The sequence below is a fragment of the Triturus cristatus genome, chromosome 2_2 (genome assembly GCF_964204655.1).
Source record: "Triturus cristatus chromosome 2_2, aTriCri1.1, whole genome shotgun sequence".
NCBI classification, from domain to species: domain Eukaryota; kingdom Metazoa; phylum Chordata; class Amphibia; order Caudata; family Salamandridae; genus Triturus; species Triturus cristatus.
The window spans coordinates 1192019130-1192042712 of NC_140582.1; the positions used below are offsets into that span (position 1 = coordinate 1192019130).

Consider the following 23583-nt stretch of genomic DNA (forward strand, 5'->3'; position numbering starts at 1 on the left):
TTTTTGCAGTTTGATGTAATACGAATTCAGCCCATTGCCATTTGAGCACTTCACATTAAATTCTCTGCCTATGCTTTCAGAATGGATTTGAATTGGTACACTTAATCATCTGTCTTCACTTGTCTGTTCTACTGACACAACCTTTGTAATGAGTGAGGCTTCTCACGGCTGCGTAGGTGTGACCTTTCGACAAATGGCTATCAACAGCCACACTGAACAATGATAAGGCAAAAGGCTGGCCACTCCTAAAGGACTCTTCTCAGTCTGAACAAGACAGACTACAGTCTCACCCTTCACTCCCATCATCCTCCAAATGGCAGTGCTCAACAAGACAAAGCAGTAGCCCTTCTCACTAAAAGAGCCAAATCTCATTTTTAAGTGTCCTTCTCCTCTTTCCCCACTTTAATGTCTTGGTCTTGTCCCTCCAGCTTCAGTAATGTCAGCAATACACTTCCACTGTTTGGGAAAACAACCTCACCTCCACCTGCCTAGGAACAGGCCATCGGAATGGCACCTTCAGGCCTCCAATATTCTGTCTCACTTATACACGCAATGCATGAACTACACACTTGTAATAGTCATGTGCTTGCAAGGGAAAATATTTCAATGGGGCTCAGCACATTTTTAGTAGAAATGTATGCGAGAAATAGGGAGCAGCTCACGTGAGAACACCGAACAAAACAATAATCCTAAATCAGCAGCAGATATATACCCAAAAATGTATGAGGGGGTTCTATTTTTTCCTTGAAGACGCTGTGTTTAAAACTGCAAGAAAAACATCAGCCCTAATTACCATACACTGTGGATAAGGCTGCCTAATATCTTAAGCCGGCATTTGTTAGAAAAAAAATCTGACACATGCAGTAACATTTGTCTAAGATTAGTGACAGAAGTCTCTTTTTGAGTAATGCAGCATTGGTTGTTTTTAGATTAGTAAATATAAATCCATGAAAGTGCTGTGGACTTATTTTTCCAACTTGTTTGTACTGTCATAAAAATGAAAGAGGTGCTTGTAAATTTTATGTCATAATTCACCAAATACATTGGTAATACACAAAGCTGCCGATTAGTACCACAGGTGAGACGCCCCTCCCCTTTTGTTAAATCATTCCCGACATGGAGCTGCCGGAGCTGTTATTGATGGTGAACATTGCTTCTCAAGTCCTGTAAACTTGTCAGAGAGGCATAAATATGTCAGAGAATCGTAAAGAACTATGGTGGCCATCTCATAGTGTTAAATTATTGTGGCAAAACATATGTTAAGAACTTAAAGTGGGATAACTTGCTAATTAATTGCAGAAATTCATTACGCTTATAAAACATAGTTCATGTGTGAACATTACTGCTCTTAAGTTTTGTGAGACGAAATACTTGCCAATAAAACAAGTTTAGGTGAAACTCCTCATTTTTAAAGCCCGAAATTAACTGTTAGCTGTCTCCCACTAAAATTGCCCCAGTTTCAATGTTAGCCAATTGGAAACAAAAACAAAGCCCGATATTTGTCATGTTCTCTCTGTTCCGAAATGTTGACATCTGAAACGGAAACCCACCCTTACATCCTCTGTCTAGAAAGCACCACTTCCCGCCTTGCTAATGAGCCCTCAACAGACGCACGCACTATTCAAAGTCTCACCTAGCCTCACTCCTCCAATCACTCTTCCAAACAAGAAAACTGACACTATAACCCTTCTGTCCTTTTCCCTTAGCACCCGAGCTCCAGTTAAAGCCTCAAGTGACAGGAAAGTCCTGCGTGTCCTTTTATCTATCGATGTCCTTCAAAGAATGAATGGCGGCTCAATAGTAGCTGGGCAGGTACTTCCTGTGCGGATGGGCGGGGTTTACTTCCGGAGCGGCAAGCGTCTTTTCTCAGACGGCTCTTATTTTCCCTAGCCAATCATGAGATTGGTGGCGCTTGTAAGCCAACCAATCTGCCCAAGCACAGTCGCTTCTCCTGTCAATCAGCACGAACCGGTGCTTCGATTGGTTCTCACTACATATAGGTTTGAGGTCGGCCCTCGGACTCTTAGAAACATTTAGAGTGAAGGTGATTAGAAATGCCGTTAGTCTCTTGGTTCAGTCAACGTTTAATTGGACAGGAGAGAGGATGACTCATTTTTATTTCAACATTTCAGACTTGAGGATGTTCGGACGGTGTATTATACCAGCAGCCCGACAGTGTTGGATCGGTCATCCATCTCACCCACCGTGGCGGCAGGTGTGCCAACATACTAGCACGGTCTCTGACTTCAGGGCCTGTCAGGGACGTGTTCACACGGCTGGGAAACCTGCAAGGACTGTCTTCAGCCATCACCTTAATGGCATTGACCAGCAGTTCCTGGGACCCAGCCTACCAGTGCACCGCCAGAACAGGACTGTGGTGACGGCGTCCTGTTTACGTGCCGCCTCGGCGCCCACGGCCAGCAGCAGCGGGGGCGTGCTGGGCTGGTACGAGAGCGTGGCCGACACCGCCCCTGTCCACCTGGCAGAAAGCCTGCTGCTCGCTCTCCAGGAAACCACAGGCTTGCCATGGTGGGCAAACATCATCTGTGCCACCGTGGTGCTTCGAACAGTGGTCACCCTCCCCCTTGCGGTCTATCAGATGTACATTATCGCCAAGGTGGGTTGCAGAGTTGCATTTTAGCTTTTGCAAGGGCTTACTAAAAACTATTGCATCCGGGCCCTGTGCAAGAGGCACCTGATGCTGAAAGAATTTCACAAATCAAATCTGAAACATATATGTTGCATAGTTAGTTTATTGTAATCGTGTGGAAGCTGTATTTATGTTTGAGCATTTGTTTGTTTGACCAGTCTTCTATGGGAACAGATACCTGTGGAATGTAGGAGGTCATTACGTCTGTCTTCTTGCGAGAGGTTGGAAATGCTGTGCTGCCTCATTAAAGACCTTAAATTGACCTACAGACGTTGAGTTCTACTTTGTAACAATACATATCTGCATTATAGTGGGCAATGACACATAAGATGGAATACGGGGCTAACTGTTTTTTTTCCTTTCAGTAACTCCTTTAGGTACTGCTCTGGTGGCAGGATCGAATTGGAACAGAAAATGGACCTGGGCACCAAAATAAAAGTGCACCCCATTAGTTAGTTAGCTAACAAATTGGCCCATGTTTGCTGATTGAGGCCGTTTTACACTTCTTAACACATGTTCTAAGTATTTTTAGTGTATGGAAGGAAGGCTGCATGATTTGAGCTTGCTTCAGGCAATTTTTTTATAACCGTCCCACCAGACCATAAAACAGGCACACAAACACGGGCCCATACACATAGGGGTCAACCTATTCAATTTATTTTAAAACAACAATTCCCTGTAAGACTTTATTTCTCTTTAAAGTGGACCCTGTCCCTAGAGGTCAAGCTGTCAACGCGTTTCAAACCCAGCGTTGGTTTGGGTTTCTCTTCAGGACCCAGAACTGTAGGAAAATGGGTTTTAGTAGCGTCCTGTTACAGGATTCTTCTTTCCCGTGTTTTTTTGTTGTTTTTTTTTTTGTTTGTTTTGTTGAGCATATAGATCAATCATGTCTCCTTTCAAATATTTTGTTGAAGTTATTTGCAGTGTATCCCTTCAACTTGTTTTCAGGACCGAAGTTTTTTCGGTCTTGGTTTTCTAACATGTTGATTAACATCTCTTTGTTATTCCTCCTCTTGTTCACGCCTGAATGAACAACAGCAGGAATAATGGAGAGATGTTAGAGAGGAATAGAGGCTTACAGGTATTTGTTGAAAATAAAGTGAATAGGTTGATCCCTATGAGATGCCTTAAACTAAAGGAAAAGGTATTTTGACACTCCTGAGTTATCAGCCAATGCAGTGGGGGCTCAGTAAGGGCATTTTACCTTTTACCCCTTTGGTTGCTCTCAAATTTAGAAATGATACATTGAATGTTAGATATTTGTGTTATGTGTTTTCTGTGGTGCATGTTTCATTATTGTCTCAATGCGTGTTTATTTAATGTGGGCTATGTAATATGAGGCTGTATTTGTGACATGAAGATGTTGTTCCTCTGTGATTGACAGTTGTACGCAAAATGGTATGAATAATTTGTCCGATGAAGAATTAAAGGGTGATCATAGTAACTAAGTTGTGTGATCACAATTTCAGAAACCTTCCAGAAATCGGATCAAAAGGCTAAAGCCTCGTTCTGCACCAACTAGATCTCATCTAACCCCAACCCCTCCAAAACGATCTTCTCCCTTACGAAAGATATGTCAACCTCTCCCACAGGAACCAACAAAGCCATATCCTCCAACACTCGCTGTGACTCACTAGCAAGATACTTTATTAACAAAGTTGAATGTATATACAACTCGCTAGAAATGAGGCGGAGTACCACCGAACCCACGGTGCCCCCCTCTAGAGCACCCCCACTCACCCTACAAACTTTTGCCACCCATGTCTCCCAAAGACCTAGCCATCCTAGTGGCTAACGTCAAATCAGGTTCCCCTGATGATCCCATAAAACCGGATATTTTCAGGAAATTCCAGAACTGCCTTATGACTGAGGACCGAGAATTCATTAACGGCTCACTTCTGTCGGCAGTGATTCCAAAGTCGTGGAAGCATGCCAAAGTCGTCCCACTCCTGAAAAAACCCACACTCGACGCATCTTTGCCGGTGAACTTTCGACCTATCTCCCTGCTTCCCTACTTCCCTACCTGGCCAAAATTATTGAGTCCCATGTCAACATCACTGACTAAATATCTGGAGTCCAACCAGATCTTAGCTCCCACAACGGATTGTCCCAGGCACAGTACAGAATCAGCCCTTTTAGCGGTCACTGAGCAGCTGAGGGCCACACTAGAAGAGGGCAATACTTCTGCACTATTTCTACTTGATCTCAGTGCGGCCTTTGACATGGTCTCCCATAAGATTCTTCTTCAACGCCTTGAGGAGATTGGGGTCAAGGGCAGGGTGCTGGCCTGGTTTGCCTCTTTTCTATCAGAACTCTCCTTTCAGGTACATGCCCCCCCCCCCCACCAGTCTAGTAATTACCCTCTTAGCTGTGGTGTCCCACAGGGCACCGCCTTGAGCCCCACTCTATTCAACCTGTATGGCCCTCTTGGCTAAAGAGCGTTACATTAAAATGGTATCTTACGCGGACGATACCCAGCTGATATTCACCTCTCCAACAACCCTGCTCTGGACCAACTGAAATTCCGGGCCGCTGTTCTGGCCATTGCAGACTGGATGGCAAACCACTATCTGCAACTTAATTCGACAAAGACGGAGGTGCTCGTGTTTGTGCGGGACACTCACCAGTGGGACTACCAATGGTGGTCAAGACCTTAGGCACTCCTCCCACACTGAAAAACGCAGTTAAAGATTTAGGGGTCCTAATTGACACCGCCCTCTCATTTTTCATGCAAAAAAAGTGAACGGTACCTGCTTCGGTCTTCTGCGCAGCTTAAAACCCATTTTAGGATTCTTTGATGCTGCCACTCGCCAACTGATGGTCCAATCGGTTGTCCAGTCGCGCCTGAACCACTGTAATGGTCTTCTGCTTGGCCTAAATAAAACAGTTACTGCAAGACTCAGAGTACAGAATGTAGCAGCTAGCACTCTGTTTGCCCTAACTTGGAAATGTCATGCCTCCAATCTTCTTCACCGAGTACACTGGCTGACAATCAAACAGAGTCCAGTTTAAAACCCTATGCATCACACATAAGATTGTACATGGCCAGGGCCCCCAAGTCCTGCAAGGACTTTGCACCCCTTATGTTCCTCTGCGTACATTCGGTTCCACTGATCTTCATCTGCTGTGCATCCCACGGGTCCGCCGGTGTAGAGCCGGGGGTTGCTCCTTCAAATCTCTGGCCCCCGTATTATGGAATTCCATCCCACTTACTGCCCGCAGCACCCAGGACCACTGAGCTTTCAGGAAACTGATCAAAACCTGGCTTTTGACTTCCACCTAGCCACATCTCTCCTGGTCACCTGTCTGCTAGCGCTGGGACGCCTTGTTGCTGGGGCAGCCATGCGCTCTACAAATCTCCCTAACATAACAATTGAAATCATTGTGTTGTTTAAACAGTCAGCACTGGCGTTTTCTTTTGATGTTGTAGTGGCCTAGCCTTGCTGATGTTGAATAGGCCCAACACCTAGTAAGCTTTTGAACTTTCTAAAAGTGGCATTTTAGAAATTGTAATTTAAAATCCACCTTCACCATGGGTTTGGATTTTAAATTATGATTCCAGAGACACCAGACTTGAAGGGTTTATCTCTTGCCAACTAGAAATTACATTTAGAAAATGGAATAAGGTAATCCCAGTGTTATCCTTTGGGAGAGATAGGCATTGCAGTAGTGAAAAACACATTTTTTTCACTACCAGGACATGAAAAACTTGAAAGCTCATGTCTTGCCTTTTAAATACATTGCACCCTGCCCGCTGGGTTGTCCAGGGCCCACCTTAGGGGTGACTTTTATTTCTAAAAAAGAATACGTTTGGGCTTGTAAAAAGGTTTATTTTGGCAGGTCGATATGGCAGTAAATACTTAACACATAGGCTCTGCAGTGGCAGGTTTGTGACATGGTGAGAGGTGCTACTTAGTGGACTGCACAATCGGTGCTTCAGGCCCACTAGTAGCATTTAATTTGCAGACCATGGGCACATATAGTGTACTCTACTAGGGACTTAATATGCAGATATATATCCTTCAATATGTTCTCTCGTGCAGTGCTGCTGTTTCGCCAGAATGAAGGACGAGTCGTCTCAGCGGACCTCACGGGAGTCGGTCCGTAACAAAATCACTGCTTTCCCTTGGAAAAAGGATGACGACCCCATGTGTGGGTACTTGAACATTTTATTGTCAGACCGCCATTGTACGCGTTTCGGCGGATCCCAGCCTTGCTCACCAATGAGGAGGCGGCATTACTAGCAGTCTTGTGACTTAGTTATCACGTGTAGTGCTTATATTTAAATGATAGTGAAAACAGACTGGTATTTCCATGTATACGATCTTAAATATATACATCAAATTACCTCAAAACATAAATGTGATAATTTCATTATTCATACATTATCACGTATAGGCAACTCATCAATTTTGCAAAGTTACATTATTTTGCTATTACAATCCATTAATATGGGTAATCCAATTCGCTGGCACATTCCACTAGAAATAATGTTTATCATAAACACAATGCTTTTGCGTCACTGTTATTATACACTAATATATGCAACTAAATTTGCTGCTTGTACCATATTTTTCACACTTTTAATAATCATGGAAGTTAACCAGTGTGACCCACTACTAGATTCCTTTGTTACGCCCTTGTGGGCTTGGGATGTCACTATTTATTTATCATCAAGCCCAAGTAGGCCTATTCCCTGCGGGGTATTGTTTTTGCGCATTATTCTACCTAGTCTTAAAGAAGTGCTCTAAATTAATGCTTTGTGATATTAAAAAAAAGTTACAAAAATCAACTTGCTAAAGGACCGGGAGAATTGCATTACTGGTATGTGTACATTATAGATGAGTGTGCAAGTCCTCACCAGTGTTAAGACCACCTGGGACCTTCGTATCGAGCTCTATAATGTATGTCGATTCTAACTTTCTTAATCTTTTCTCTCTATTTCCTCTCCTGATGCTCGGTGCTACTACATCCTTTTGTATCTTTTCTATGGCATTCTTCAAAATGGCATGCCACTGGGTAACGTTTGTCCCCATGTTAAATCACACGCAGATGTTGTGTAAAATACACTTACGTACTTCTAAGATGGTACTCCCCACGTATCGAAGTCCGCATGGGCATTGCAGAATATAAACAGCATATTCTGTTTTACATGTGAATCTCCCTTTTATCTTCTTTACTTTTTGTGCCAGCCCTGATGTGTATGTTTCCATGTTCTTTCCATAAAGAAAAGCTTTACATTTTGAACATTTCAGAAATCCTTGCTTAATAGTTAGTCATGCTGTTACTCTCTGCACCTTTGCGTCTTTCATCATGTTTGTTTAGAACTGGGGGTCTCTAGTTGGCAGAGGTAGGTACCTTTGACCAAATAGGGACCCTTGCTTCTAGTCAGGGTAAGTGAGTACATTCCTAAAATAACCCCTGCTCACCCCCTTGGTAGCTTGGCACGAGCAGACAGGCTTATCTCAGAGGCAGTGTGTAAAGCATTTGTGAACACATTCAGTAACCCAGTGACCACACTACAGAGGGACACCACACAAGTTGTAGTATAAAAATAAGTATTTTTATATAGACTTAACACATGACCACAAACGACAAAAATCCACAATACTGTACTTTAAAAATGGTAGAAATAGCTTAGTTCTCTTAAGATGTAAAATGCGACACTTTGAGTTCAATGTACCTTAGGCTGCGTAACACTATACAACGAAAGTGTTGCAGGGAAGATGATGCGTCGGTTCCTTACACGCAAGAACGGTGATGCGGTGGGTCCCTACTGATGCGTAGGGAATGCGTCCGTTCTTCTCTGCAAGGGGAGGTGATGCATCGGTTTCTTACTGTGCTTTCGTGGCGATGCGACCCGCAATGCTGTGATGTGATGAAGATCCGGTGCGATGAAACAAAGATGGCTTCTTCTTGATGCGACACGATGCGTGCATGCCCAGCGGCTGTGCGGCGACTCAACGATTCTTCTGAGCCGCGACCGGCCCTGCGACACGCTTCCCGGTGATGCGGTGGCATCTGATGCGATGTCGATCCTTTTCTCCAGCGATGTGAGGTGCTTCGGAAACAATGCGACAACTGCAGCAGTGACACGCTTTCCCAGCGATGCAACGACAGAGGCTGCGACACGCTTCTCCAATGATGCGGCAGCGTCTGATGACGTCGATCCTCTTCTCCGGTGATGCGAGGCGCATTCGTGTTGTGAAGCGACAGCGTCAGTTTGGCGACACGCTTCTTCATGCGTCGCGCTTCCAGCTCCTTGCGACACACAGTCCCTCAGAAAACACAACTGCAGGCACTTTCAAAGAACTCTTGGAGCTGGTGGGTGAAGTCAGTTGTCCCTGAGACTTCAGCAGGAGGCAAGCTCTTTCTCAAGCCCTTGGAGATCCTTCACAAGTTGATTAAAGTACATACAAAGTTCCTTTCTCCTTTCTTTGGCAGTCCGGCAACCACTGCAGGCCAATCCCCAAAACAGCACTCCGGGATAGTCTCTTCAGTTTCTCTGGTTCCTCTCCTCAGCAAAGGTTCTTCTTGTTTCCCAAAGTGATCTAAAGTTCTGGGTTCTGGGTCCCCCTTTTTATAGACAGTTTCTCTTTGTTCTCTGAAGGCAGAGAGGCCTTTCCTTAGTCCAAACCAGTCCTGGAGTACTCTGTTTACATGACTCCTTCTTTCCTTTCACAGTGCAGGGCAGGGACATCAGACGTACCACAGGAGGTGGAGCCAGCATTGTGGAGGGTAGGCACAGCCCTATTCAGGTCCCAGGTGCAACTTCTCTTACCCGTCTACATGCAGATCTCTCTATTCAGCCCTGTGCGGACTCATCCTGTCTACTGGAATCCCCCAGCCCCTGTCACTCAAACTCCAGACGAGGAATACACAACCTAGCAGAGGCAGGCTTGGATGGTTAGACAAGAAAATACCTACTTTCTAAAAGTGGTATTTTCAAACACAGAATGTTAAAACCAACTTCACTAAAAGATTCATTTGATCATTCTGAGTTCAGGCATACTAAACTCGAATTTCTACCTAGTTCCCTGAGTCAGTTAGGATTATAAAATGTAATAATCAAACTGCCCAATCTGGCCTATGGGGAACAGGTAGCTTTGCAATAGTGAAAAACGAAAATAGCTGTAATTCAGTATTAGGACATGCCACACACACAAGGGCATGTCCTACCTTATACTTACAAAGCACCCTGCCCTTGGGCCTACCATAGGGGTGACTAATATGCAGAAAAGGGAAGGTACAGGGACTGGCAAGTGGGTGCACTTACCCAGTCAACATGGCAGTACCAGACTGCACACAGGCTATGCAATGGCAGACCTGAGGCACACTTTACAGGCTGCTTCTGTGGGTGGCACAACCAGTGCTGCAAGCCCACCAGCAGCATTATATTTACAAGCCCTGGGCACACTCAGTGCACTGTACTAGGGTCTGACCAGTAAATCAAATAATCTTATCGTGAAGTCACTAATTCATACATCAATTTACAATAGGGAGCACTTGCACTGTGACACTGGACAGCAGCGGCACAGTACCCAAATCATCTAACACCAGCAAAAAACACATGAGGCAACAGCAAAAAAACGGAAGGAAGACCCACGCCAAGGTGCCAGGTCTAACAATGTTGCTTACTAAAATTTGTTTCATTGAGCTTTCCCTTCTGAATGTAATCTGTGGATTGCGTGGTGCTGTTTTTCCAAGGACCGGGTCATTTTTTTTTTTTTGAGGTACCAATATTTTCCTATGATCCCTCTTATGTTGGCTTGTTGTTTATTGTATGTCATAATCAGTCTGAAATGGGTTAGTTCAGATAGCTGTTTATTTTTCCTTTCATTTTTCTTTTTAAAGAGCAGTTGCTCCCTAGACTGCTTGTCTGCCTTAATTACTGCCTTATTCACCCAGTCGTCAGGATAGCCCTGCACTTTAAAGCGATGTTTCAAGGTCATAATTTCTTTCTTCATTTCTGTAATTTCACTGCAATTGTATTTTACTCTTAAGCGTTCACCGTATGGAATGCTTCTGATCAAGTTTTAGGGTGAGAGCTAGTCGCATGCAGTAGCGTATTGCCTGCTTTGGGCTTCCTGTATAGTTTTGTATCTAATTTACCATTCACCACATACACAGAACCAGAAAATTAACACTTTGGGCACTGATAGGATTTGTGAGATGCAAATTTAAATAATTTTTCTCAGTCTGGTCCAGAAAACATCTATCTTCTTTTTCAGTTCCCCTCCAGACTACAAAAAGGTTGTCAATGAACCTACATGATTGTCCCATATTACCTGGAATTTTATTTGGACCACCTGCTTCTCCCACCAGCCCATAAGCAAATTAGCAGAGCTGGGGGCAAGCAGGTTCCCATGGCTGTACCACAAACGTGATGAAATAGCTCACCATTAAACAGGAAATAATTGCTCTCAAGACACCTCTCAACCATTCTTAATAACATCCGGGTATTTATGCCATAACTTGAGTGGCCTGGCACCTAAAAAATGTTTAACGTCCTTCAGGCCATCACCATGATCAATACTGGAATACAGGGTAGACACATCTATTGTAATTAACAGAAAATGTTCTTCCCAGGGGAGATCATAGATTCTCTTTAGAAAGTCACCTGTATCTTGTATATATGTTGGAAGGGTTTTTACGAAGCTGTTAAAAAATGAGTCCACATATTTGGAGGTGTACTCAAAAGCACTCTCTATGGCTGAGATTATAGGATGTCCAGGAGGGTTGGCTGCATCCTTGTGGACTTGGGCAATGAGATATAGCACTGGAGTTATCGCTTCTCTATTTTAAGGTATACAAATTTTTCAAGACTGATTAAACCTCGTGTCTGCTACTCCTGTAGTTCTAGATTGTATTCAGTATGCATTGATATCATTACCTCCTTTGTTATTCTTGCTTAGCATAAGCTGTTCTTCAATTGTTTGTATGCCTCAGTTAAGTATTTATCCTTTGCCCACAACACTACGTTGCCCTCTTTGTCCAAGTTCCTAACAATGCAGTCATTATCATTTTATAGCTAATTGATCATTGCATGATATTCTTTTTGCCTTTTTGTGTTTACACATTTTTTTATCATTTATCTGTACATGCAACTGTTTTAATTAATCAGTCACCAGTTCATTCTAGATATCAATAGAATCTCTACTTGTCATTGGCTTAAATCGAGATCTAGGTCTAAAATCTGTTGTTACTCCTCCATACTCATCCACACCTTGTTTTACTGCTAATGTTTCCTCATTGTAAGGGGCTGATGTTCCCTGTGTACTCTCATTTTCATCATAAGGCTCATGTCCTATACCGAAATTCCTTCATGTTGTATTTTACTGCTTGTCCTTGCAGGTTGGCCTAATGTTTGTTGGGACAAAAAATGTTTTTTCAACATTCTCATAAATTTGAAAAAATCGATCCGTGTTTGCGCGTAAACCATGTCGGATTCAATACAAAACGATAAACCCAATCTCAGAATTCTCTTATCCTGATCAGAAAGAACAATGTTTGTTATATTGACAATGGTGTTGTCATTAGCATTATCCACTATATCTATTTCTTGGTCCATTTCTTTTTCTCTGCTGGCTCTTCTTTGTTTTGAGCCTTTCCTCCTCTGCCTCTTCCCCTGGTGGTCTTGGATTTGATGCTGGTTGCCTGGGTCTCAGGTTGAATCTTCTGTCTTGGTGTAAAAAATCCAATTCATCGATTAACTGATGGAATTGGGCCTTTCATCTGACCACTAGTTCCCTCATCCGTGTCCACTTCAGAGCTCATTTGACCACTCAGTTCCGACTGTACTTCTACATTTCTTGATGATAATTTTTGTCTGTGCAAGGTGTCTAATTTCTTTGCAAAAGTATATATCTGCCCATTATAATCAAGCTTATCGTGCGCAAATTTATGGGCTTTTCTTTCTTTGATTTGAAGTTTGCAATTTGTGTATTCGTTCTTTCATCTCGTCAAAGAATTTATTAATCTTACCTTGTTTCGGTTCTTTTGCTAGAGACGCATAGATTTTATTGATCTCCTCAAGGATTCTTTTTCTATCAATATCCGCATATTTAATTAGGATCGCCAGCAGCCTCTTAGATGATTCACTATTATTCTCTAATATCTTGATGCTCTCATCTCGGCGTCTTATGCAACCAAAAACCGTGTGCAATCTAATTTGCCCACTGATTTTATGTATTGCCACTCATTTTGAATGTATGGTCTTACACAATAAAAGCATGACCACCCATTCAAGATGAAAGTACTTTGTAATCACTCTGAAGTGTGTTGCTATTCTTTGTTGCAATACGTGATGCGGGGTTATTGAAGTACACAGCTGGCTAACACCAGCACTGTATCAGCATTGATTTATTTGTGTTTATATGTAAGTTTATATAATGTATTCACAGGAGTTTTAGCTTTAGCTGCATGAGTCCAGCCACGGAGATGTTTGGCATGCATATAATCCAACAAACATCATGGAAAAAATAAGGTACACTCAAAATTCAGAAAGTATATTTCCTTAGCATGCAAAAGCCTTTCACCTTAGTACATCAGATTATGGCACTGCATTGAGAGGCATTTATTAGAAGGGATGTTTTTTAAGCATGATCTTAAAAACATTCCTACCCCCCCTCCACCACAGTGCTGTTAGTGATCTAAGAGGGAGCCAGTTGTCTGTGCTGCATCCATTTGTCTACCAAGATATGCTTCCCAGATGGGAAACCAAGTTTACAACGCTGTTAAAACAACGCAATGCTATTCCATCGTGGTCGTTACAACAACAGCGTTGTTAGTACGCAATGCCTTTACATAGCAAGTCATTACAATGACTTGCTGTAGGGGGCGCAGAGGTATTGGATATAAAACACCTTCCCTGCTGTTGCGCAAATTGGAGTAGGAATAGTAAATAATACTATTCCTTAGTCCAGCGCGCCCCCTACAGCGAGTCGTTGTAATGCTTGCGATGTAAATGTATAGTACGCGATGTATTAGTATGCATTGTAACATGCTATATTCTTCACAGATAGGAGTCCCCTTGAGTCTGCTCAAAGAGACACTCGAGTCCTCACAGCAGGGCGGAGGAGTGGGGATAAACCTGCCTCTCTTCTGTTGTCTCCCACCCATTCTTGAGGCTCTGAGACAGCGAAGCAGCCTGCCCTCTGGCGGGAGGGCTTCTTCGTTGATAAGTGGGGGAACAACACAAACAAAATGGAGCAATAATTTGTTTTATTGTGGTAAATGTTTTAAAATTGCGGCAACCGCGTGCCTCCTGAAATGTCACGGGGAAATCGCATTTCGCTAAATCTCTAAAAGGGGTGGGGGGGGGGGAGTCTGGAGGGGGTTAAATTGGTTAAGCAGGGCAGCGTATAATCATGTGAAGTGCAATTGCTTTAAAGAACAGGAGGATCAAGATAGTGCCTTGCACTGCGCTGCAATACTCGTACACTTTCTGTGGGCTCCAGACAATATCAAGTGGAGCAATGTGGGACCGGGAAAAACAGTTTGTTCCCCAAGCGATCTGTTGGCCTGGCTCTGTGGAGGAATTACTGTGCTGAAAATGCAGTGGGGAGGCATTATTGTGAACAATCTGTGAAACCCTAACAAACGTTTGCTGCTGCCTCTGTTTATGATACTCTGCCCTCTCCCTACCCCCCATTCGAAAATGAGTATAGGGTCCATTATTCAAGTGTGCACTGTCACCAGAGAGTTTCCGCCTATTACTATTGCATATTGTATCCACCACAAACCCATCACGAGAGGCAATGTTTTACGACTTTCATAGTAAGATATGTGGACAATGTCACTGTGACAGCCGACCATAGTAGAACATTGTTACAGTGGCGGAGGGAGTGGTGAAGAGCCAAGGTCCCCTCCAGTTTGCTTCTGAAGTTGTCAGTGTGTCTCGGATGCATGGGTTTGTTAGTGATATTTTCAGAGGAAATTCCATGCATTTAAAATTGAAATGTCGTTTGTTTGCAAAAGCAGTCAAGTCACTTCAGTTTTACAATCGAATGCTTTTATTGCACAGTATTAAATTGTTGCAACTCATTCTGTTTAATTGTTCTCTCTGCCAGCCACTTTTATTTTGTGTTGCCACATCTGCTCAACAATGTATGATGAGCCCTGGCATGGTCAAGTTCCAGGAAGGAGAGGGTTGTCGCAGTCAAGGTAAAGAGTGCAGCAGATGCTGCGTCTCTAGTTGAGACCGCTGTTGGTCCTGTTTGGTTAACAGTTCCAATGCAGCAAGGGAGACCAATTTTAACGCTCAGGACAGGAGTTCGAAAACTATTGTTCATTTAAGTAATAATATACAAAGTGACAGTTCTTAGGGCTAAAAGGCGAAGAGTGCTACGGTGTGTTGGAGGTGAGTTTTTTGGAGTGGCAGGCATCTTTGTGTGTCTAGAAAGCTGGGAGGATGAGTAGGTCAGATCACAGGTCATCTCTAGAAATGTTTTTAAGGGATGGAAGCACACAAGGAGATGCAGGTAAAACTGGTTGATCGATATTTACTCTAGTCAATGGCAGGATTAAATCCCTTTTCAGCATGTGAATAAAACGCTGCCAAAATTAGTGGGTCTTTTGTGGATGTCGTAAGGTTAGAACCTTGTTTTTCTGGAAGCTATTTCTAACCTCAGATTTCTCATCTTTTGAGTAGATTCGAGTAGCATCTCTCGGACTCTCCACTTATTGATGAATGGACTTTACATTAGGTAGTCGTGCAAGACCAAGTGAGCTAAATGGCAGCCTTTGTGGACTTGAGTCAAAACAGTAATGTCGATGAAAGTGTGGCAGATGTTCAGCACCAGAACACCCCTCGCCAATGCTGCTGTGTCGGTTTTGATTCTAGTGCAATGAGCCCAAAAACCCCAGAAGGCTCCTTCTTGGCCAGGGTATAACGCATCCTAGTGTCTAGGATGATCCATCTGAACAGGGGTCGTCTTGGAACTGCCCTTCCTTTGTTTGCTCCGGCAAACCTATTAAAACGCTGATTGTTCACCTGGTGATCTTTAGTCAGGTCTATTTGAAAGTTAAGGGCCCTCTTTATTTTCAATCTCTGAAGCCTCTCTTCCTTAGAAGGATGTGGCGGAGAGAAAGAGGATGGGAGTGTGATGTACAGGAATGGCAACAGCACTTTCTGCAGAAAAGATGCCAGTCTGAAGCACCAATTTGTCCGCAATGAAGGAGTTGTACAATACTGTGGTTGTACTGACAGCGCCTGCAGCTCACTGACACAGCATGTAGCAGTAATCGCAATAAGGAAAACAGTCTGCATGGTAAACAGTCATAGGGAACCGTTGTGCATAAGAGTAAAAGTGTACACATCAGGAAAGTGAGGGCCAAGTTAAGGTCCCACTGTGGCATGACAAAGGGTGCAGGAGAATCCTGCACACATATGATCCCTTTCAAAAGGCTCATCAAAACTGGTGATTTACACAATTAGTGTTGGTCAGGCAACATATACAGACGGAAACGTAAAAACAAAAACCTTTAACAGAGTCCATATCAAAGCCTTGCTGGGCTAGTGAAAAAACAAATATCAGACCATCAGTTCTTGCACCAGGCCACAACTTTGTGTAATGGTGCCAATCAGCTAATATATCAGCCACCACATTTGTGAGCAAGTCAAAGCCATTCTGTTGGTTCCATTTAATCACCACACATGGAGATGTAGTTTCAGGTGTAAAATGAAGCCCTGTTGCGGAGACAGGAGGTCTCCCAAAGAGGCTGACAGAGCAGAGGATAAAATATCCTGGGACAATCTAGAGCGATCAGGGTGAGATGAGCTCGGTTCCCTCCTTACCTTCAGAACTCTGGGAGGATATATACTGCAGACCTTGGTAAATCAATATCAAAAGCCAACCTGTTCGTTTTATTTAATGAGACCGTAATATTTTTAGTATTACCCAATGGGTACTCTAACTCAGGGCCCATAGCGTCTAACACCACAGAATTACCGGCCCTCAGTACTTTTGGACACTGAGTTGTAGGACACATAGTGGAATATTCCTCGAATTCTAATACAGGCATTCTATCTAGCCCTCGTTTTAGGAAATGCTCACAATTCTGCAAGACCAAATTGGTCACAATCAAGGAGCAAAACATGACTAGAGCAGAAAAAGCTCTCATGCAGGGTAATCTTCACATTTAAAATATCCCTACTGTCTATCAACTTTAGTGCCTCTAGTTCGAAAAAAAGCTTGAGAATGACTCCATTATTTACCAGACAGGATTCACTATCAAATAGCCAAATAAAATCCACGATGGTAGATGAAACATACTGCGCCACATTGTCTTTCTTTAGAGCATCTCTTGAGGGAACCCATAGAGGCACTCTATCACCACAACTAACGGCTTGTACCTCCTCATTGGACTGAGTCTTCAAGTGCGACACAATGGTTGTGGTTGGGACTTCTGACTTTCTATTATATGATGCTATTGTCCCTGTAAAAGTTATATTCAATCCCATCTGTGAATTGCCCAGTGGTTGGGGCCCCACCTCTAGGTTGGCATCCACTCCGGCCCCCAAAACTCTGGATCATGTCTGGTGTATGGTAGCCTCACCTCCCATTAGCGTTCCCCTTCCCAAGGGATCGCCCTGCTTGCTGGTCTGGAGACAATGGGGTACTTGTGGAGACTGCAACAGTAGACTCAATGGAATTGCTGCTGTTACGGTTACCCCCACTCTCCCGTCTGGTGTCAAATGCACTGTAATGGGTTCCTGGGAGCACCCTCCTCAGCTGTCAGTTTGGGACCTCCCTCCTCCATTATAATCTGAATATCACTCTTATCGGATCTGTGGAAAATACAGTTTTGACCCTTTTCGTTTAGGAAATCGTCTTGTCTTTTTACGCTTCTTTTTCATATTTTCCCCCTTGAAATTTATTGCAAGACCTCCCCTCTTCCCTGCATTTGATCCTCCTTTCCCTGATGAGTTAGAGGGTTCGGCCTGTGAGGCGGATGGGGTTGGCGCTTTCCCCTCCATCTCTCCTCTGCCTTTTCGCTCAACATAACCCCTAGTTTTCTTATCTTTTTCAGTATCTCTACTGCCCCCCTCTTTTTCCGTAATGAATAAAGGATAAGATTTTAGTATGACATTTCCCAGAGGGGGGACCCACTGCAGCTTCCCCAAATAGTGAGCTTAGGCAAAGCTCTTCTTTTCAAGATTACATAAAGGTTCAATGGGGGGGGCAATAAGAAAAGAGGTATTCCTGCTCAAACAGACACATCTCTCTGCTCTCCCCGGGGAACGGGCGAAAGAGACCTGACATCTGTCTGTTACAGAGATCATTTCCAGCATATGGTCTGAACTTAAAACAGATTTCTCCAATAAAGACCAAATGGAACTTAGTATTCGTTCAATACAGACAAAATATTTTGAAGGCACACCAACCTTCTCATTTCCCAGCTTCAGTTGAGAACAAGGCAGGCATGTATCGTGAGCATCATAAGCAGACTCAAGAGAAGTACCAATCAAGTGATTTGTGCTACAATATAAGAGGCAAAGCGAGTCGCCTAGGGGAAGAGCGTACAATTGGAGTATTCTTCTCTCTGAATATACTCGTTGGATTACCGTCCTTATCTGCATGATCACGAGGGACTTCCCAGCCCCTTATTTGAGCTTCTATATCAATGTCTGGGAGTGTAAAGTCTTCCCTTGAATTACATTTTTCACATACCGTTACCTTCTCAGCCATAGCAAAAACATCCCTCCCGGAATCCTCCTGGAGACCTCTAGCACAACGTCCACACTTATTCCCTTGTCGGCGCCCCCCTGCTCCGGAGAAACAACAGATGCGGCCACAGTAGTACAGTTTGATTTTACCCTATTCAAGGAAGTATTTTGTTGACTCTGCTGGTTGTGAAGATGTTCCGAACCTCAATTTGCATACAAGACAGCGACTGATGCGGTGGATGTACCAGCAGGTGGGCTCTCTAGTTTTAATCGGTTCGAGGAAATGTGTTGCTGGCTCTGTTGGATCGGATGGTTAGCACGAGAACCAGGGCCCAGGTTTGCACGTAGGGAGGTGTCAGATGACTGCACGCTTAAGCCGTCCTCCGCACCTAAATTTGTCTGGACCGTGGCCGCTTCGCAGGCCTTTATCTGCCCCCCCCCCCCCCCCCACAAGACCACAAGGGTTCCCCCGTGCTTCCCCCCCATAGACAAGGGAGGAGGCGTTACCAAGAAGGACTTACAAAACAGACCTTCTTGACCCAATATTGCCTCCACAGGAGCAGTCCAGGGCTTTTTTCAAAAGAAGCCCGTCATGGCTGGCTGGGATTTATAGCAAAGATGCTGTAGATGTCTGGTCCCGCTGTATTATCTCTTTAATCTACTTGTATGACTTAGTGACGAGGAAAGTACACACCCAGAACATAATTTTTTGGAAGACATCTCGCACTAGCTTACTTGACTGTCAAAAGGAACAAACTATCACCTCCGTCTCCACTCAATTGCTCGTTCAATAATTCAACAATCCAGTTATCGACCTGATCCCGCTAGCCGGCGGGACTCTGCTTTCTGCCTCCTGCTTCCCTTTATTTCTGCGGCTGCAGAAAGGCAAGGAGAGGGCGAGGGGCAGCGAGCTCCTGCTGTGCTCTGGTTTAACTCTGCCTCTGCTCTACTTGCAGTTCTCCTGTCCATCCAAGGAGAGGGCAGCGGTGTTGGCGTCAGTGGCCAGGTCCTCCTCGCGCCTCTCCCCACTCAGGCGGCGCATGGCAGCAAGCACACCAGACCGAACGAGGGGAAATGAGGAGACCCTGCTCCCCCTGCCTTACCTCGCTCCGCACTTGGCGCTTAATGGGGTCTCCTCAGTGTCACCTCTAGCCCCAACAGCCACAATAGTCTCAGTAGGTTCTCCATCGAGAGCCGAGGCGAAGGTTGAAGCACTAACCGACGCAACTCGGAGTCCTTCGCAGCGGCGGTTTGACTTCGGACACTGGCTCCCACACCGGCCGCCCTTTATGCGCCTCCTGCTGATTAAAAATGTGTTAGCCTTCCCTTTGCGCTGTTATGCACTGTGCACTGGAGGTCGGAGCCCCCACCTGTGGCTACGGGCTGGGATTGCAGGTAGTGTCACACCACTCGCGGCTCCTGCCGCTCTTGCTTCGTTTCGCTGTACCTTGCTATACTTCAGCGAAACTGGCGGCAGCTGCACTCGAGCCTCCCCTGCCCCCCTGCTCATCGCGCTCACGTCACATGATAAATTCAGCGAGGCAATCAGCTGAGGCCGGTGCCGATACCGCTTGTGGCTTTGCGATAGTTTTTGGCATCCTCCTCCTCCCGCTCCTAATCCTGTTCTGCTTCTGCTGCTGCGGTCTGAGCAAAGACTTGGGCATTTGCCTTGGTACGGGTGGAATTCGGGTTAAACAATCTTAGGAACATTGGGCATCGATTATTCAATACTATCGAGGGGCATGCGCAGCCCCTCCAAATACAATGAAAGCAATTCTAAAGTAAATCTTCACAAAAGTTAATTCCATGGCTGACTGCCTGCACTGAACTGCACCTTGACCTGTCCAACTTGCGGAATTTTATTCACCAACCTGGAATTTTAAAAACATTTTAAAGAAAGCGGTAAGACTGTTATCTAAGCAAGACGATATTAGGCTAATAGACCTCCTGCAGCAATATCTGGCTCTTAGCTAGCTCCTATAAGGATACATTGAGACAGCCGTATCTTGACTCCGCCCTGAGCAAATCAATTTAAAAGCAAATTCTGTCAGTCAGACTAATAATACGGTCAATAAAAGATATATAAATATTTGCTGGAAATCACTAGAGGCGGTCTCTGCCTGCAGACTGTGTCTAATCTATCTCGTCATCCCGCAGTCGTTTTCCCCGCAGTGAATCACAACGCGGTCGTTACAACTACCGCGTTGTGATTCCGCATACCATCATTACTCTTCCCCCCCCCCCCCCCCCCCCACAAGTCGTTGTTCCGACATGCGGAGTAATGGTATGCGGAATCACAACGCGGTCGTTGTGATTCCCAGCCAGGACAAAGTTTTGCGGTAAACGTTGTTTACCGACTGTGTCATCGGTACGTGTAAACTATGGCTCACCTGGTTTGCATCTGCTCCAGATTGAACCATGCACGCTGCACTTTATTAAAACGTCTGTTCTTAAAATACGGCACTGATACCTGTTCAGATGCAATGAAACGTTTTTTTTTATTTGGAGATTCCAATGGAATTGGCCAGACTAGCACAATTTGTACGCCAGCTTAAAGAACTCGGAAGTAAAGACCGAGCCAAGGACTAAAGGCTGATCACAGTTTCAAACTAGTGAACATATGTCAAATTTTTATGGTCTCTCAATTTTATGCTGTGTAATTGCTTGATTTGTCAAATGAAATTATATAATGATGTTTTATCAATGATCCAAGAAGGTGCTTGGATGAACCCACCACGTCCAGTCTTTTGTAACAATTTTAATTAATTGAAACAATACATTTATTCATTCATTCATTCATAGTGAGCCATCATACATTCAGTTTATATTCCTTCCCTAGTTCAAATCTCAGCATTGCGTGCCTAATGAATATGAATAGCTCATCCGGTCATAGGCTTTCTTCACATCCAGTAAGACCATATTTGCCAATTTCTTTTAATATCCTTTTTGAGAGCGTGATCTAGCCTCCTTATGTTGTCAAAATTTTCCTTTCGTGTTTGAGGCTGAGAGCATATCCTCCAACCTGTTTGTCACCATCTCCTAAACGTGAACATTTCTGTTTAGTTATGTGATGGGTCGATAAAAGGAACACACTGTCTCGTCTTTCCTTGTTTGTGAACCACGATATTGACCACTTTGGATATCGGGAGTTCAACTCTCCTCAATTTCTTAAGTTCCTGTACATTTCTTTCATATGGGCAACAGTATCTTAGCAGAGGTGTTAAAATATTTGTGGGGGAACCCAGCATTTCTGGAAGCTTTGTTCACTTTTAAATCTTCAGTATTAGCTGCCACCCCTTTGTTCACTATCGGTGCCACCTCTAGTTTTCCCTGCTCCTTCCAACACATTAGGTACCACCACTTTCTTTAAGTATTTTCCCTGTTGTGAATTCAATTTGGCCTCTTCCATGTGTGAAGTTTATTAAAAATCTTTGAATCCTCCTTCCTTACATCTATATTTGTACACCATTTCACTTCCTAGTCTTTTGTATTTAACCCTTGGTATTCTTCACCTCCACACCCTAGGAATGTGACAAGTGTAAATAAACACACAATCTTTCAACCGAAATGTCAGAAATTGATCTAAACCTTCACTTGATTGCAAAATCCACTTATGGTAAAATCCTTAAATAAAAGACTAGACTATGTGGACAAATAATCTTCCACACACCCTCAGATGTATCTATTTTCATTAAACAAAAGAATAAAAGAAACATAAAAAACAGATAATGTAATTTCTGCTTGTAATGGGTCTCTCTAAAATTGTGCATCAATTTCTGAAGAGATAATTGAGAAATATTCATTTGTTAATGTACAGACTGCATTCCTGTGTCAACATAGACATTCCACCACTATATATATACACACACCACAATCTTTCGGATCAATCTTCTCCGACCACTAAAATCACTTTGGGTAGTACTCCACTCTGTGTATCATTGTGAAGTGTAATCAGAATTGTGTTTCTCTAGGTGCTTTAGCAGTCACTTTGATCTGCCTCTTGAACGCACAATGTTACCTCGACAATGGACATCTCAACAGATCCAACACGTTTCTTTCATTCAAATTGGCATACTCAATACAAGTGTCAAGTATTTCCAACTACTGTCTTGATGCTGGGTTTATGAAATGTGTATTATTTTTCTAGGTGGTAGACCTAATACTTTTTCTAACAATAGAGCGTATCAAATTCTACATCTTAATGATTGCCGATAAAATCCTCTCTTTCTCTAGTTAGGTGGAAAAGCTGCAGTCTGAGATAGACAACTTAGCCAAGCAACTCCGCTATGAAGTGTCTATGTATGGAAAACAGAAGGGCTGGTCTGAGAAAGTTGCAAAGTAAGTGTGTAACTCCGCTGTACTTTCAAATGGTTATCTGGAAAGAGCACCTGTTGCGTTTTCATCATTTGTTGCCTGGCTTGTACTCTAAAGGTCCTTCTATATTAAATGTTGAATGCATTAATACAACGCATTGTTTCCTAACCAGAATTCTCATTAATGATTGGGTTTCTTTTATACTTTGTAATAATGTAATGGTGTTGTTATTATTCATTGTCCAGTATCCAGTAGAGACCTTTACAACAAAGGCATGTACTGGTGATTACTATGCCAAGACCCCGCCATTCCTTAAGACCTACCCTGAGCAGCTTATTAAAGGCCAAAGCTGAGCTAATGGGTCCTTAGTTCTTTTATGTGAGTTGGAGAACATCAGATTCTGTCACCTCATTCTGCTGATGTGTGCCTTTTGGTTCTGTAGGCTTTTCTTCTGAAATGTTTAAATGTATTTTTATTCATGCTTTGTCTTCCAAATATTCAAACCTCTTGTTGTTCTGAAGTGATTGTATGATAAAGAAGTACTTTACTACATGCAGACCGTTCTTATCGTTAGTGTCAGTGTTTATACCGGCACTTTGCTAGGATCTCTTACTACATGTGCATGGGGTTGTACTTGTAAGCAGGCTTGCGGACTTTGTGGCTTAGTTGCTAGATTTCCATGGGTGAACTGCCTCCCGGTTCTTTATTGCTGTCTGACAAGCCTAATCTCAGATCCTCCAACAATCTAGAGGATATTCGGATCCCCCGGCTAACGAAATTGTACAAGAATTAGAATCTTTACTTTTATCTCACTAAACCTATTGCATCCTGCTCATTCATAGGTATTTATGCTTGCTCTGATCTCCGCTATACTACTACTGTGTGTGTTGTTTACAGAGGCTTTCTACTCCCACGTGACAACTTGGGTGGTCGACCAACTGTGTGTTGG

The 23583-nt window shown here is 43.6% G+C and overlaps 1 protein-coding gene across 1 annotated transcript in view; it reads left to right on the plus strand.

The window, feature by feature from the left end:
- The first annotated feature begins 1978 nt into the window (after positions 1 to 1978).
- LOC146863361 (cytochrome c oxidase assembly protein COX18, mitochondrial-like) overlaps positions 1979 to 23583 on the plus strand; it is a 33417-nt gene continuing 11812 nt past the window's right edge. Inside the window, exons 1-2 of the mRNA XM_085642794.1 lie at positions 1979 to 2617; positions 22558 to 22658. Of these exons, the coding sequence (XP_085498920.1) occupies positions 2105 to 2617; positions 22558 to 22658 (614 nt within the window). The 5' untranslated portion in view covers positions 1979 to 2104. The remainder of the gene's footprint in view (positions 2618 to 22557; positions 22659 to 23583) is intronic.